The sequence below is a fragment of the Zalophus californianus genome, chromosome 17 (genome assembly GCF_009762305.2).
Source record: "Zalophus californianus isolate mZalCal1 chromosome 17, mZalCal1.pri.v2, whole genome shotgun sequence".
In the NCBI taxonomy this organism is placed as follows: Eukaryota; Metazoa; Chordata; class Mammalia; order Carnivora; family Otariidae; genus Zalophus; species Zalophus californianus.
The window spans coordinates 36,610,009-36,628,260 of record NC_045611.1 but is presented as its reverse complement, the minus strand read 5'-3'; the positions used below and the strand labels follow the sequence as shown (position 1 = coordinate 36,628,260).

Sequence of the window (18,252 nt, the reverse complement as noted above, 5' to 3'; positions counted from 1 at the left end):
TGTGAAACAAACACCGTGTGGTCCAAGGAGGGAAGAAAGAAGGGAGGGGGCCTAGGGCAGAACTGACCTGCTTTCAAAACCCAGAATTGTGGTGCAAGGGCCCAGGAGATGAGCTGGGAATCGCTGCCTTCAGGCAGCCCTCCAGGATAGAGGAAAGCCCTGATCAGCCAGAATGGGTTGGGGGCCCTGCTTTTCTTCACTGGGGTCGCTTGCATTCTGGCTGGGAACCTAGTTGGTTATGGACAGTCCAGCCGTTGCCTCTGCAGGTAGAACTATTCAGGAAGCAACAAAGACACGCTGTGCCCCCAAGACTGGAGCATGTTGCAGTGAGGGAGAAGACATGACCTACAGCTCCTGCTGGATGAGGTGCAGCTCCAACTCAGCTCTCACCTGCAGGGAGGCTCTCTGTCCAGATCTTCCCAGAGTGCCCCATGGGAGCCTGAGCCCTCCACACACCCTCGCACACACACACACGCACACACACACACAGATGGCTTACACATATCCATTACTTCGGGACGCCCACTCACCTGCCCTCACTCACAGGAATCAGAGAAAGGGCATGCATGCTTTTACTATAAGCTTCCTCTTCTGAGCGTGACCACAGGCACACCCTGTGCTGAGCATGTTTAGCTGCAGTATCTTACCTCACTACATCCCTAGAGGGTAGATTACTATTTATCATCCCCATTTTACAGAGGGGGATTAATCTAGAACTTAAGTGGTTCACCCAAGGCCACACAGAAAGCAACGGAGCCAGAATTCCAACCCCGTGGTTATAACTCACACAATCCTGTCACTTTTAGAGACAAGAGGGATCTCAGAGACCACAAGGGTCAACTCCCTCATCTTTTTTTAAATTTTTTTATTAGACATTGAGAGGTACAAGCAGGGAGCAGCAGAGGGAGAAGGAGAAGCAGGCTCCCTGCTGAGCAGGGAGCCCGATGTGGGTGGGGTTCGATCCTAGGACCCTGGGATCATGACCTGAGCTGAAGGCAGACACTTAACCACAAAGCCACTCGGGCACCCCTCAACTCCCTCATTTTATAGACAGAAAATTTGAAGCCCAGAGAGGGGAAGGGACTTTCTGAAGGTCACATAGTAAGTCAGTGGCAAAGACAGAACCAGATAGCAAAAACTGTCGCCCTCTGAGTGGCCATGGAATTCCTGTCCTGCTCTATGGGTTTATGAGGGGTGTGTGTGTGTGTGTGTGTGTGTGTGTGTGTGTGTGTGCAGTCAGATTAGCCTCTGCCCCACAGGCTCAACTCTGACAGCTGTCTCAGGAAATGAGGCAGGGGCGAAGGGGCTTGGGCCCCTAGATGCAATACTGGTTGCTTATTCTTTCATAGAAAAAGGTCTATAACTTGTCTCACCTGGCTATCTAGAAAGATACTAAAACAACAGCCAGAGTCCTGCCAAGATGAATCCAGGAACTGTGCTTGGGAATAAAACCAAAGTCAAGTTGGCCTCTCTGAAGAAGCAGAGGGAAATGACAGCTACCTGGACCCTGGGCCACTTGAGGGGTCCCCTACAAGCTCTCAGGTGGCCGGTGGGTTTGCCCCCAGGGTGTCACTCTCTTCTGTGGTCAGCATTCCTATCCTGGCTTGAAGACCTTTTATTCAGTCAATTCCTTTCCCCCATGCCTAGTCAAAATTGTTCCCTGCCTAAACAAGGTATCAGCCTGAAAACGCTAGAGAAGAACAAAAAAGCACCCTCAGGAGCCAAATCCAGACCAGCACCCATTCATTTGTTCATTCATTCATTCAGCACTTACTGAGCAATACTTACTAGGAAATAATAAAACCACTAATATTTATTGAGCACATCTTTGTGTCAGGCACTGTGCTGCAACTTTATATAAATTACCTTTTGCCCCTCAACACTTATAAGAGGAAGGGACTATTACCCCCACTTCTCAGACAAGTAAACTGAGGTTTGAGCCACTTTCTAAAGTCAGCATAAGACCCTGTATATAAATGCTGGCAGCCAGCCTCCAAGTCAGCTTACAACTGAAAGGAGTCTAACTAAAACATCTTCTTTTTTTTATTTTTTTTAAAGATTTTATTTATTTTTTGACAGAGAGAGAGACAGCAAGAGAGGGAACACAAGCAGGGGGAGTTGGAGAGGGAGAAGCAGGCCTCCTGCGGAGCAGGGAGCCCGACGCAGGGCTTGATCCCATGACCCTGGGATCATGACCTGAGCCGAAGGCAGATGCTTAACGACTGAGCCACCCAGGTGCCCCTAACTAAAACAACTTCTGTCTAGAACCCGACTCTGTCTCTGGGGGGCTGCAGTTGCAAACTACCAATTCAGAAACACAATTATATGTGCAAGTTGGAATCAGATCAACCAGTTCCATACCAACACATTACATTACTGGTCCTCCTACCAGCTCACACAGTAAGATGTCACCACCTGCAAAATACTTTGACTCATGCTCATATTTACATTCATTTGAGGCGGATGGATTATGGTCCCCATTTTCCCCATGCAGAGACTGAGGCTTTCACACTGAGAGTCTGTGCCAAACTGGACCTTGGACTTGGCTCTACAGCTCTAGGGCCTGTGTCCACAGCAGTGAACAGAGTTTCTGGATCCCCTCCCTACCACCACACACACACACACACACACACACACCACTTTGGGACCCTGACACACACACACACACACACACACCACTTTGGGACCCTGACACACACACACACACACACACACACCACTTTGGGACCCTGACACACACACACACACACACACACACACACACACACACACACACACACACACACACACACACACACACACACACACACACACACCACTTTGGGACCCTGACTCACCTGGCCTGACTGACAGGAATCAGAAAAGGGGCTGCAGGCCTTTGATAATAGCTCACTTTTCTGAGCCTTACCAAAGGCAGATGCTGTGCTAAGCGATTAGCTACAATATCTTATTTAAACCCCTTGATTGTGCCAACTCTTGTGAGCTCAGAACTCTGTGCTGTAGGAACTCAGCAAATCTGGGTGGAAGCAAAGTTAACACCTTGGAACAACAGAGAAAGTGAGATAGTCACTAACTCTTATACTCAAAGAACGTGGGTGTAATGGGGCAAAATTGGAAGACAGATCACTGTTTCCAGCCCTCCCATATCTGATAAAAAGAATTCCTTCTTCATCTGCTCAAATTCTCCCCCCTCAGTCTAGCCCTACCCTCTGAGGAAAGCCTGGTTTCGGGATTTTCGGTGTCAAATCTGAAGGACGAGTGGTAAGATGCGACCTGAGGTCTGGAAGAGAGGATTTGGCTGAGCTGGGGAGCAAAGCACCAGCAGAAAAATAAAGAAGGGGAGAGATAGATACTGAGCAGCATCTAGCGTTGCAGAGTGGGGACCTGGGGCAGTCCCAAGACGCAAGAGAATGGGAGTGAAAAGAAAGGAGGGTTTGGGACACTGGCTGCAGCAGGACAGAAATGCTCATCAGAGATCATAAGTAGGAAAAGCACAGTGGCAGGGCGCCCATGGCCCCAGGTCTCTGCAGAAACTCAGTCACATGGCCTTAACTAATTCAGGTGTAAGAGGGAGGCAAAGAAATTGGAAAAGAATTTGGCAAAGAGGGAAGATTTCTTGGAGGAAATGGGACTTGAGTAGAGCCTTGGTGAATGGGTGAGATTTGGAGAGGCCAAAGAAAGGGCAGTTCTTACAAGAACTCAGAGTGAACAGAGCTCCAGATGGAGCCTGGCAGGTAGGAGTGACAGTGCATAGCCTAGCCTCAGGTCAGGAGGTGTCGACGGAGGCCCAAATGATTCGGCAAGCAGGACCCCAAAGAGAGTGGACCCAGAAAATCAGGCAGAGACATTTAGACCCAAAGCAGCAAGATATAGGGACAACAATCCTATGGAATGTTTTTAGGTAGGAAATAACATGACTAAATTAGTGTTTAAGACCCAGGCGGTGGGGGACCGACTCAGAGAGGACACAAAGCCACTTTGGGGATTTTGGAGATGTTTTATATCCTGAGTGGTGGTCACGTGGGTGTATGCATACAGGTCTGCTGTATTCAATAGGCTATAAGGTTTGTGTTTTGTACTGTATTTAAGTTATATCTTAATCAAGTTCTGCTAGTATGAAAAAAAGGGCGGTAACTAATGCACCTGACAGCAGGGTGCAAATGGATTGGAAGGGCATAGGATCATCATCCACACAGAAGCTAAAATCAGCAAGTGTTTACTGGTTCTGGGGTGTATACTGTTGCCAAAACACAGGAGCGCTAAGGAAGTGGAGTGACATCTGAGAGAACAAGTCTTTGAAAAAGCAAGGACTGACTGAAGTTCTAAGGTCCTCATTCCCCCCCACAGCCTCTAGCCTGCAATAGAAGCAGGACCCCTCCCTACTGCAGAGACTCGAAGGATTTATGAAGATCCAATATGTGAAGACCTCACCCCAAAATCAGGTCATAACAAAGCAGGTACATACATTAGAATCCCATGTTTGTTTGAAATATACATATATGCCGGTATGGTTAATTCTGCATGAGAAAATTAATTGTAGATGATCTTTATTTCCATATTGCTTTTATATAATTATTCTAAATTTTTAAATGTGTATTATTGGTGTTTTTAAACAAGTTTGTTTTTCTATAATAGTCACCATTTACGTGGACCCACAGGAATTACTAGAGAGACAATATGCACCAGAGAGAGGTTTAATTAACCAGGAACAGAGTAATAGACTCCCTCGGGGCCTTAGCCGACAGAAAACAACATTTAATAACCTTATAGGGAGGTCTGACATCAATTGCTTAGCCTTAAATACACAGAACACAGGAGGTCTAACAGACTCGGAAGGACTCCTCAGAAATAGCAAACCCCAGGCGGGAAGAGCAGCAAGTCCTCTTTGCACTTTATTTTCGAAACAGATTTTTGGCCCATTGCAACTTGGAAACAAATGTTCCAGACTCCACGTGCAACTCATAAACTACATGGTAAAAGTAATTTGGCATTTTTTTAGAGAAAAGTTGGCAAACATTTGGGAACAATCCCCAACTACAGCATTCTCAAAGGATTGAAGGACCTGTAAACACGAATCACAGCAATAAGTTTGGACATGGTTCTGAAGTCTGAATTATACATGCATCTCCCCAAACTGCACAAAACCAAAGACAAATCCATGCACCTAAAATTGTTAGCTTTTATTGTCGCTTGTTGGTTTTGATCAGACTCTAAAAGTGTTTTCTGGAGGGTCTCCATGCCCCTAATGCACCTGTTAAAAGCACAAACACACAGTAAGTTTATCATCTGCACTTACATACCACCTTCCATCCATGGATCCCAAGTGGTCTGTCAGAAATATTGTTTTCCTAAGTCCCCAGTGAGATGTGTAAATATTGTTGCCTCCATCTCATACTCAGATAAACTTCAATATGTGGGCAGTTAAGTGGCTTGTCAACGGTTATAACCCAAGACAAAATCCTTACAAGCCGCCCTCTGGTCTCCCTTCCTCCCTTCCTCTGCTGACCGTGCCTTTGAGCTTTCTTGTTGGCCCTGGCTTAAATCATGCACGCAGACCACTGTTTCCCTGGTGATGGAGGTGGAGTTCTATTTCCTACCCTGAATTTGGCACCGGCCCTGGCTGCAACGCATTTAGCCACAAGTGCATCAGCCGTGCGTGAGTGGGGACAGCTTGGCTCCTTGGAAACCTAAGTGGCGTGTGTCAACTGGCTCCAGCCCACCGAGAGCCACTCCAGGCCATGCTGCTAACTCCTCCATCATTAGCCCGGAGCAACCCACAGTGCAGGCAATGACATCTCTCTCTTGGAGCAGGGTGAACAAATGGAGACAGCTCAAAGGCAAATGCTCTGCCCCGCTCCAACGCAGCCCTCAGGGAGAAATAATCCATAGCCCTCAGGGAGAAATAATCCATAGCTGTCTGGGACAGAGGCCCTTAGACCAGTAGGGCCCGCCCTCTGCTCACTTCTATGAACAGCACAGCAAAGTGTGATGGTTGTTGATTACATTCCTTGATAGGCAACTGAATTTACACTTCCAATTCCCAGCTGCAGCGTTTATTCCTATGTTTCATTCATTAATTACTGTGTCCTGGAATGACCATTCAGAATCAGATCCAGAAAAATAGGAAAGTTGCTGGGGCGCCTGCCAGGGTACAAGAGTGACTACCTGAAAAGTGTTTCTCTGATGGTTGCAGTCACTCCTAGAAATTGGGGGTGGAGAATTTTTTTTATGGTCAGTAAATGCCATATATTTTAACTTTTAGTTAATTTTAACTTCTTTGCCTCTCAAATGTCTTATTAACCTTACTGGATGGTATATGCACCATATGAACTAGAGGCTGGGTTAGTTGACCTTCCTTCCCATATGCTCCCAAAGCACCTCATATGTGTTCCTATCAGAGCCCACTGGTAATAATAACACCTAATCTCTGCTGAGCATGTACCTTGCTCAGGCACCCTGCCAGACATTTTACATTCATTAGTTTTTTCAAGTTCTAGGTATTACCATTAATATCCTCATTTTGCAGATAAGGAAACCGGCCTAGAGAGGTCACAAAATCACTGTGTTAGTCTGCCACGGCTGCCATAACAAAATACCACAAATTCAGTGACTTTAAACAACAGAAATTCATTCTTTCACAGATCTGGAGGTCAGAAGTCCGAAACCAGGGTCACCAAAGTGTCAGTAGGGTTGTGCTTCCTCTGGAGGCTCCAGCTTCCAGTAGTTGCTGGCATTTCTTGGTTTATGGCCACAATACTCAGTCTCTGCCTCCATGATCTCACTGCCTTATCTCTTCCTGTGTGTGTGTCAGAGGTCCTTCTGCCTCCCTTTTATGATGATATATGTGATTACATTTCGGGCCCATCTGGATAATCCAAGATAATCTTTGCATCTCAAGGTCTTTCACTTAATAATATCTGCAAAGTCCTTTTTTTTTTTTTTTTGCCATCTAATGCAACATTCATAGGTTCCTGGAATTAGGGTGTGAATGTCTTTGGGGGGCTATAATCTAGCCTACAAGTCACTCATCTAGTAGGTAGTGCCTTCAAGTTTCCCTTCGCATGAGCTCATGAAGATTTATCAGTGAAGTGGGGGGTTGGAGCCTCGAGAGTAAGAGCATAGGCTTTGGTGCACCAGGCAGACCTGGGTTTGAAGCCCAATTCTACCACTTACTGTGTGACTTCAGCAAAGTAAATTCTGCCACCAAGCCAAGGAAAGTCAGTGTTACCCAAACATAGAACTTTCAAAACCATTTGGCATGGAACAATATAAAGACCTACCAGAACTAGCCATGCAAAGGATTTCTGCTCTTCAAAAGTGGAGAATATGACCTTTCTCCAGAGGAGGGATCTGGGCCCCCAAAATGTGTATTTTTGTCAATAGATATTCCTACACTTGGTTATAAATCGGATTCATCTGGAAATTCACACTGTGATGGTCCTCTTGAGGTTAAACGGATTCCAATTTCAAGACCTAGAGCAAAAAGAATGACTAGTAAATCAAGAGTTGAGAGCATGGAGAATAAACTAAGAAAAATAGTCAGGAAATAGTAGGAAAAGAACAGTAAAGGAGGAAAAAGAACATTTGAATCTGGATGTTTGTTGTTAGTATGATTGAGAGATGCCATGCAAGCTGGCTTGCCTCCTTGACTCTGAGCAAAATAAATATGATTTGGTTCTGTTCCACTATTTAGCTGGGATAGGATAACATGAAGTTTAACAAAGAAGTTTCAGTACTGCACTTCTAAATGTTGTCATATATTATGGTATGTTCAACTTGCTATATTTCATCCAATCAGGTTTTTTAGTTTAATATACCGGGATTTTTTGCAATATGACAAGGGTTTCTCAATTTGGGTAGAAAGTGTGAAACAGGAATGTAATAGATTTTGCCTTTTTAGAAAAAGAAAAACCCTAAACTACTTAAATGTCAACGAGTAGGGGAAAGAATGATAGCTTTAAATCCACAGCCATGAAAAGACAGACAGCCAAGTTAAAATTCACAGAACAACACATAAAACTGGATCCTATCTAAGTTAAAAAGATAATACCCTGACAACCAGATAGATGGACAGAGAAATGTAAATCCATTAGCAGTAGTTGAGGATATACACCCAATTATTAATAGCAGTTAATTCCTGGGCAAAGAGCAGACTTGAGTTAGGGAAAAATGAGAAGGGAAAAGCCAATTTCCCTTTACAGTCTACATGCTTTTGTATTTGCATTTGTGTAAGGAGCATGTTTTTGTGCATTATTTGTTTACTTTTTTAAGCAATAAAAGATAAATTATTTTAATGGAAATATTTCATTAATATACAGGGGTTTTGCTGGAAATATCACTTGTGGGATAACAAACAGTAAATGTGTGTTGTTTTTTTTGACATTCATTAATGAAGCAGACATGCTCTCTCTGCCTTGATTCTGTATTAAAGGAACAGAAGTACACAAAGGAATAAACCCATACCTGAGGGAAAACAGGGTAAGGGAATGTCATATTGGGATGAGAGAGTGGGCGCCTACCTGGAAGCCAGGAAGTTGATGGCAGAGGGTTAATAGGTAAGGGACACTGTAGAGAGCGGAGCTATGAGGGCTGCAGAAGGCAGCCAGTCAGCCTGAGGGGACCTGGGCAGGCTCTGATAGTGGCTCAACCATACCCACCTGCTTTTCTCCACCACCCCCTTCCATACCCCAGTCCCTTGCACACACACCCAGCAAGTACAGGCAGTTGGCATCTACCCTCAGGCCAAAGCAAAAAAACAAGTCTCTGACAGCTCTTCTCTAAAGAAATTAAACAATTCATATAGGAGTCTAAGGTTTTTAGTCCTCAACTTAATGTGCCATAGTAAAGTCCCTTTCTGGCAATCAGGTGCTCTCAGTCCCAAAATGAGTTTCCACTCCCCTCCCCCAGCTCATGCCCAGAGCACCCAGTCAGATTTCTCACTGGGAAGATGATGGAGCCCAGTTGCATGGACCTTCTTTCCTAACTATGACAAGACAGGCAAATATCACCAAGATATTAGCAGATCCAGACCTTGAGAGAGAATGACCAAGACAAATTCTGGTGGAAAGAAACATAACCAGGGACTAGAAGAAATCCCAGAAGGAAATAGAGAAAAGGCTGGGAGTGAGAGGGGAGTGAATGAAGTCCAGCCATTTCCCCCATGTTAGCATCACCTATTTCCAAGGGAGCTCTGATGGGGGCCCCTTGGACCTCCATCAGTCCCATCAAGACTGGGGGATGGTAGGGCGCCTGGGTGGCTCAGTTGGTTAAGCGACTGCCTTCGGCTCAGGTCATGATCCTGGAGTTCCGGGATCGAGTCCCACATCGGGCTCCCTGCTCAGCGGGGAGTCTGCTTCTCCCTCTGACCCTCTTCCCTCTCGTGCTCTCTATCTCTCATTCTCTCTCTCTCAAATAAATAAATAAAATCTTAAAAAAAAAAAAAAAAAAAAAAAGACTGGGGGATGGTATATTCAGGAAGCGTAGTTGAGTGTGACCAAAAATGACAAATCTCTACTACTTTCTTTATGTAGCCTAACAGCACCAAGGAAGCCAGGACATGGCCTTTGTTCATGTGGGCACTTGGACCCTAAAGATAACTCACTTGGCTCATTGAGAGAAATGCTAAAATCAGGACAGGGTGAGCAGAGCCCTGAGATTATCACTAATGACATTCCTCCAGGCAAACATCAGTCCACCTTCTTTGGATCTGATTGTTCAATTGCTTATAATTTCACTCAAATCCCCAGAATTTAGCTCATTTCTCCATCTTTTATATAAGGATATCATGACTTTCCAACACCTGGTTCTACAGAGTGTAGCTGGCACCTCTCAGGTAAGTGCCTGGTTAGTAAACATTCTGCCTTTTCTAGGAATGCCCCTAACAGAGTCTACATTAGTAGACTCCCAGCAGCCATGTCTGTACTATGAGATTCTGGTGCCCGCTCAACTAGTCATGACTGATTAACCCAAGAGTAGATTTCTGATCAATTCAAAACAATTGGATTTTCCATCCTAGAAAGCTGAAAATTGGTCTGGTAAGAGAGAGATTCTAGAGACAGTCTTTAGGCTTCAACCTACAAAACAGGGCCATAAAATCCTATATATTGAAAAAGGGTAAAAAAAAAAAAAAAGCCACAAATAAGGAAGTATAAGAAAAAGGCACAAAAGTATATTTGTCAAGAACCAAGAACTATTATATAGGCAAAGTAGATTTACTGGAGACTTTCAGACCTCAACTGAAGAAGTGGAATCCATTAAAGACAGGCTTTAGGGAGCAGTCAAGGCATAGAGTTGAGAGATGAGGGCATGGTAAGAACTCTTAGGGAAAGAGACTTTTGAGGTGGCATTTTGTTCAGGAAAAGGGGGTGAGGCTAATGAGGGGACCACAGTAATCAAGATAAAAGCCAGCCAAAATATGAACAAAATATTTTAATCCAAAATTTGCATCTGAGGGGTACCTGGCTGGCTCAGTCAGTAGAGCATGCAACTCTGGATCCCGGGGTTGTAGGTTCAATTCCCACACTGGGTATAGAGATTCCTTAAAAATAAAATCCATAAAAATAAAAATCTGAAAGAAACCCTGCAACACACTTGGAGAGGACACATACATTGATCAGGAAGGTGAGATGAGCACTTAGCTTTCTGCACTTTTATGTAATATTCCCAAAACTGTTTTTTAAAAAAGGTCTTCCTACCTACTTAAATCCCCTATTTTCCAGATGATATCCATGTCAGTTTTCTGGTCACTCACAGTAATATTAAGCTATTTGAAATGTATGTCCCTGTTTTCCTCCACCTTATAAGCTGTTGTTCTTCTGTTACGGAAGTGGGCTCATACTGGCCTAGCTTTGTATCCAGACTCTGCCATTTACCAAGTACGTGACCCTGAGCAACTTTCTTAACTAATTCTTTGAGCTTCATTTTCCTGATTTACAATTATTAAACACAAGCAAAAATGGAAAATATGTGGCATAGTGCCTGGGACATAGTAAGTACTCCATAAGTGGTAGCTCTTTCCTATTGTTTTCACTATTGTTCTTTTTAATCACACTCACATGTTGGCACTACCATAAAGACATAAATAATTGTACTCAGATGTGTTCAACTGATTCTTTTGTTACAAACATGAATTTGACATTTTTTATGTGTTTTATATTTTTATAATCTCAAAATCACACTTAAAACTTTTAACTCTGAACTTCTTGATGAAGGGCAGAAGTTACATTTATCCCTTTACCTCTAGCACCAAATATATGTACCTCTCAACCCAGAAGAGGCACACAGCAAATCTGTGTCAGAGCTCCTACTACTGGAACTGGATTCACTTAATGATGACATGTGAAATTTACAAAGTGAAATTTTCATTTGCAGGTCTAATTAGCGGCCATACACCAGAGAGTGAAGGTGTTTTTGTTTTATGTTTTATATTTCATTGAGAGAGAAAATTTTCCAACCCAAAGAAAGGTGAAGGATAACAGTGTATCACTGGAGCCTTGGGGAGTCTCACCCCCAAATCATGTCCCATTTATCCAGTAAACCACCCTTTTCTGGAAGTTTACCATGTAGAAACAGCAGGAGCACTCTCTGAAAACAGCCCACATATATGGGAAGCAACTTGGAATTACTGTCTGTTTCATCTATTAAAGAAACTAGATCTTTCACATATGTCACACAATTATCATAGAAAAATGAAATATTTTTCTGTGGAGTATTTTCTAGAAATGCCAGTTATAAAATATTAAAATAAATACCAAAAATCCCAGAAGATCTTTTGGAAAGCAGATAGATTTGGGCATTAAAACATAACTCACCCCCCAAAACAAACAACCCAGTTCAAAAATGGGCAAAGGATTTGAATAGATATTTCTTCAAAGAAGATATATAAACAGCCAGTGAGCACATGAAAAAATGCTCAACATCACAATCAAAACTACAGGATACCACTTCACACCCATTAGGATAGGTATTACAAAAAGAAAAAAAGGAGAGAGAAAAGCACACACACAAACCAGAAAATAACAAATGTTGGTGAGAATGTGGAGAAACTGAAACTTTTGTGCATTGCTGGTGGGAATGTACATGTGCAGCCACCATGTAAAACAGTTTGGCAATTTCTCGAAAAGTCAAACATAAAAGTATCATATGATCCAGCAATCCCACTCCTAGGTATGTACACAAAAGAATTGAAAGCAGAAACTCAGACAGATACTTCTGTACCATGTTCATAGCAGTATATTCACAATAGCGAAAAGGTAGAGACAACCCAAGTGTCCACTGATAGACAAATGAATAAACAAAACACATTATATACATGAAATGGAATATTGCTCAACCTTAAAAAGGAAGGAAATTCTAATACATGCTACAATATGGATGAACGTTGAAAGCATTACGCTAAATGAAATAAGCCAGATAATAAAGGACAAATGTTGTAGGAGTTCACTTATATGAGGTACCTAGACTAGGCAAATTCATGTAGACAGAAAGTAGAATAGAGGTTACTAGGAGCTGGGGGGAGGAAGGCATGGGGAATTACTCTTTAATGGATAGTCTATTTGGGATGATAAAAAAGTTCTAGAAATAGTTGTGATTATTACACAACACTGTGAATGTAATTTGTGTCACTGAATTGTACACTTAAAAATGGTTAAAATGGGGGCAACTGGGTGGCTCAGTCGTTAAGTGTCTGCCTTTGGCTCAGGTCATGATCTCAGGGTCCTAGGATCAAGCCCCGCATTGGGCTCCCTGCTCAGCAGAAAGCCTGCTTCTCTCTTTCCCACTCCCCCTGCTTGTGTTCCCTCTCTCACTGTCTCTGTCAAATAAATAAATAAAATCTTTTTAAAAAATGGTTAAAATGACATAACAATAAAAAAATTAAAATAAAAAAATTTTAAAAAAATGGTTAAAATGGTAAATTTTGTTATTAACAATTTTTATTTAATAATTAAGAAAAACACACAAATCTGGGATGCCTGGGTGGCTCAGTTGGTTAAGTGTCTGACTCTTGATTTTGGCTCAGGTCATGATCTAAGGGTGGTGAGATCAAACCCAGCATCAGGCTCTGCATTGGGTGGAGTCTGTTTAAAATTCTCTCTCTCAGGGCACCTGAGTCACTCAGTTGGTTCAGTGTCCAAGTCTTGATCTCAGCTCAGGTCTTGATCTCAGGGTCATGGGTTCAAGCCCCACATTGGGCGTCATGCTGGACATAGAGCCTACTTTAAAAAAAAAAAAAAAAAAAAATCCTAGAGGAGAACACAGGCAGTAACCTATTTGACATGGGCCATAGCCGCTTCTTTCCAGATATGCCTCCTGAGGGAAGAGAAACAGAAGCAAAAATAAACTATTGGGACTTAATCAAAATAAAAAGCTTTTGTATAGCAAAGGAAACAATCAACCAAACTAAAAGGCAACATACAGAAAGGGAGAAGATATTTGCAAATGACATATCTGATAAAGGGTTAGTATCCAAAATATATAAAGAACTTATACAACTCAAAATTCAAAAAACAAATAATCCAGGGCGCCTGGGTGGCTCAGTTGGTTAAGCGACTGCCTTTGGCTCAGGTCATGATCCTGGAGTCCCGGGATCGAGTCCCGCATCGAGTTCCCTGCTCGGCGGGGAGTCTGCTTCTCCCTCTGACCCTTTTCCCTCTCGTGCTCTCTACCTCTCATTCTCTCTCAAATAAATAAATGAAATCTTTAAAAAAAACAACAACAAATAATCCAATTAAAAAATGGGCAGAAAACATGAATAGACATTTCTCCAAAGAAGACATCCAGATGGCCAACAGACACATGAAAAGATGCTCAACATCACTCTTCATCAGGGAAATGCAAATCAAAACTACAATGAGATATCACCTCACAGCTGTCAGAATGGCAAAAATCAACAACACAAGAAATAATAGATGCTGGTGAGGATGTGGAGAAAAAGGAATACTCATACACTGTTGGTAGGAATGTGAACTGGTGCAGCCACCCTGGAAAATAGTGTGGAGGTTCTTCAAAAAGTTAAAAATAGAACTATCCTACGATCCAGCAATCACACTATGGGTATCTACCAAAAGCATACAAGAACACTAATTCAAAGGGACACATGCACCCCTATGTTTATAGCAGCATTATTTACAATAGCCAAGATATGGAAGCAGCCCAAGCATCCATCATTAGATGAATGGATGAAGAAGAGATGGTATATATACATATATATGTACACACAATGGAATATTATTCAGCCGTAGAAAAGAATGAAATCTTGCCATTTGCAGTGACATGGATGGAGCTAGAAAGTAAAATGCTAAGTGAAATAAGTCAGTCAGAGAAAGACAAATACCATATGATTTCACTCACATGTGGAATTTAAGAAACAGAACAAATGAGCAAAGGTGAGAAGAGAGAGAGAGACAAACCAAGAAACAGACACTTAACTACAAAGAACAAACTGGTGGTTGCCAGAGGGGAGATGGATGTGGGGATGGATGAAATAAGTGAAGGGGATTAAGGAGGGCACTTGTGATGAGCATCAGGCAATGTATGGAATACTTGAATCACTATATTGTACACTTGAAACTAATGTAACACTGTATGTTAACTGGAATTAAAATAAAAATTTTAAAACGAATAAACAGAAGAAAAAAACAAAACAGGGCGCCTGGGTGGCTCAGTTGGTTAAGCGACTGCCTTCGGCTCAGGTCATGATCCTGGAGTTCCGGGATCAAGTCCCACATCGGGCTCCCTGCTCAGCAGGGAGTCTGCTTGTCCCTCTGATCCCTTCCCTCTCGTGCTCTCTATCTCTCATTCTCTCTCAAATAAATAAAATCTTTAAAAAAAAGAAAAGAAAAAAACAAAACAAAACAAAATAAAAGAATTGAGTACCTGATTATGTGAGGCTCCACCATTCTGAACATTACTAGGCTGTCAAGGAACCCAGCAAGGTACAGTGTACTCCCAGACAAAGATCTAACCAAAGATAACCTTCCTTGATCCCCAAAATAAGAGCAGAGATTGGGAAGTTTATACATTAGATGGGTTCTCTTGTATCCCTACTTAAAAAGGAATACATCGATGCCAGATATAATGAAGGTAGACTGGTAAAAAGATTAACTTCATGACTCTAAAAGTCTGTTTTTGCTCCTCTACCCTACTTTCTTTTATATAATAATTACAGATGTTATTTCTTGAACACCTACTATGGAACTATGCTATGGAACACCTACTAAGAAACTTTGCTTCTCCAAATAAATTCCACTTGTGGACAGCTCTGTCACCCGAGTTCTAGCCCACCCTTGAAGATGGCCTGTTCTATTGATTTTGGACCTGCCTGGTAAGCACCCCCCATCATATAAGCCAATTCCTTTCATACATTTCTTAATATATGTATTATCTACTTCTGGTTCTCTTTCCCTGGTTGAATCTTGGCTGATACAGACTTTGGTACCAGAAGTGGTTCTAGAAACAGAATCTTAAAGATGAATTTTCTGAAGTGATTCTGGGTTTTCTGGAATTGGTTCCCTAATCTTATTAAAGACACTAATGACTCAATTTCTAGCAGTAAAGAGAACACCAGTAGTCTGTCACATGATGTGGCAAGAGATATGCAAAATATCAACATTAGATACTCCTAATTAAATACCTAGAGAAAGTGAGATTCTAGGTGGACGTGTATTTGTTACATTCGAATATTTTGGTGAAACTAAGGTGTGTAATGAGATTGGCTGATTGTCCTAGCTGTGGTGGAGAAAGTTGAGAAAGAAAAGGACGAGTCAGGGCTTCCGATTCCCAGCTTCAGCTTCACATTGACCTGAAAGGTAAATCTGCCCTTGGACGAACACTTATCCCCTGTAGCCTAGTGGCTCTTCCTGCAAGTGTCTGAACTACAAAGCAAATTGAACTCTTGACCAAACAGGGTGTTTTCCATTAAAGTGAGGGCACTGATTGGGAAGGAATGGGATCCTGAAAATCGCAATGGGGACATGAAGCCGGGGACACTGAATCCCTCAATTCTCCAAGGTCCTCTTTGCCAGCAGAATCAGCTTTTTGACCCGTTGCCTGAGGTTAGTCCTTCTTTTCCTAAAGAAGTTGTCCCACAAGGCACTGCTGATTCTCCTCAGGACCTGCCCCCCTCCTTACTTCAAGACCTATAACTTGATGTAAGTCCCAGCAGGTTCCAAAGGGTGAGTTACAAAGTGTGACCCACACACCGAAAGATGCACTAATACACCAAAAGCCCTGCATGATTTTTTCAATTGATAGAGATGTAGGGGCACCTGGGTGGCTCAGTCGGTTAAGCGTCTGCCTTCAGCTCAGGTCATGATCCCAGGGTCCTGGGATTGACTCCCATGTCAGGCTCTCTGCTCGGTGAGGAGTCTGCTTCTCCTTCTTCCTCTCCCTCTGCCCCTGCTTGTGTGCTCTCTCTCTCAAATAAATAAAATCTTTAAAAAAAATAGAGATGTAAAATATGGGTCATATGTGTGGGAATGAATCTCTAAGGGCATGAGATCATGGTAGAAAGAATATAAAGTTGGATTAGGCTGACTATATTGATATGAGTCTACTAAGCAGAGATTCTGAATTCAATGTTTTAACTTAAGGGGCTTAGAAAAGGATCTAATAGTATGGCTGGTTGGCTGAACCATGGATCCAAAGGTTTCAACTTCAGCAAATGAAGCTGAAACTTGCCTTGGTCTACTATAAAGAGCTGCCTTGATTACTATAAAGGAAAGCATCCAAAAGCTAAGAGATATTGTTTTCTTCCCTCTCTTATTCCCTTATCATCTATAACATAAGATATATTAATAATAGTTAACTTTATATCACAGAATTTAAGTTACAGGATCAAAGGAGAAAATGAATGTTCTTGCACGCTCTTCTGGAGTAAGAGTTAGCATGTTTTTGATTGTATAAAAGGCAACTGTATTGATGAGAGACAGAAGCAGGAAAATGTCTACCCTTAAAGTCTGCATAGTTTCAATAAAGATCAAATACATGCTGGTTGCTACATTCTTTAAGGGTATCATGACTGCCTATATATCTCACCAATAGTTAATATCAAACTGAATGATATGTGTGGGGTCTAAATGGGGTGTCTTCTGATCAGATGGGGGCCCCCAAATGTGGGGTGATGACTGGGTGGAAGCCAGTGGCACAGGCGGTAAAAGAATTCACCTGAGGCAGAACAAAGGAGATAGAAGTTTACTGAATGCACCACAAGGGAGGAGCGGGCAGGAAAGGAGAGGAGAGAGGCTCCTGCAAAGAGGCAGTGGATGGGGTCTGTTTTTAAAAGGGCAAGGTGAGGCGGTATGACAACCTATGGAATTCTCCCTTTTTTGGTAACTGTGCCTGGTTGTAAGTAGCCCATTGGTCAGTTAGGGCCTATGGATATTTTGAGGTGGGTCACCTGATGGGCCTGTCTGTATTCAGCCAGTTGGTCACTATGCGCCCTCCTACATTCCAAAGCTCAAGGCTGCCTAAAAGTGGCCTCTACAATATGCACCTGATGAATCTTCAAAAGTAGTTTTCCAAGTAGTAATTCAAAGAAATTCAAAGAAACGTTTATAATCTGATACACCCTGCATGCCCCCTTCCTTTGCTAAGTATGTAACCATCAGCCTCACACAGCAAACAGTGCAGCTCTTTCTGCCCAAAGGTCCTGTCCCTGTACTACTTAAATAAACTTACTAAGTTGCACTGTAAAGGTCTCAAGAATTCTTTCTTGACCATTGCACTGGAAGACTCCACACCAGTATCATGTCAGGCAGAAGTACAACTTTGTTACTGCCTTTGAGATTAAGTATAGCTTGAGATGTATAAGGGTAACAAGCTGACAAGGGGTAGACAAGGTGTCCACTTGACTAAGCTACAATCCCTAGTTATTCAGACATGAATCTAGGTATTGCTATGAAGGTGTTTTGTAGATATGGTTAAAGTCCATAATCAGATTTCTGGTTTCTGACATATAAAAAGCTCCGAGATCATCACTCCCATCCTTACAAGAGCTGAAGAAACTGAAAAATCAATAACTTTTCTTGGGCTGGTTGCAGAATTGAGGTTGTGGGGAAAATTGCCCCCCTAAAATCTGGAGAGATATGCAAATACAGAAAATCACAAAATGATCTGTTTACGTTGAGCAGAAACCTCTGAAGCCATAAACAGAACACTTACATGGTAATTTTGATGGATGCTGGAAGCTGTATGGACTAGTGTCAAAGTGAGAAATTCCTGGGACTGAAGTCTTGGCAGGGAGGGAGAAGGACA

General features: G+C 42.5%; 1 protein-coding gene across 3 annotated transcripts in view; it reads right to left on the bottom strand.

The window, feature by feature from the left end:
* The window catches only part of MYLK3 (myosin light chain kinase 3), a 51,241-nt gene extending 43,922 nt beyond the window's left edge, over positions 1-7,319 (bottom strand). Inside the window, exon 1 of one of the 3 annotated variants that reach the window (XM_027620137.2) lies at positions 7,281-7,319. Coding sequence is in view for 1 of the 3 variants with exons in the window: in XM_027620135.2 (XP_027475936.1) it covers positions 5,297-5,314 (18 nt within the window). In the remaining 2 variants the exon portion in view is untranslated. Of the gene's footprint in view, positions 1-5,296; positions 7,211-7,280 lie in introns of those variants that run through there. The other 2 variants (XM_027620135.2, XM_027620136.2) reach the window with 2 other exon arrangements.
* Between the last annotated feature and the right edge of the window lie 10,933 nt (positions 7,320-18,252).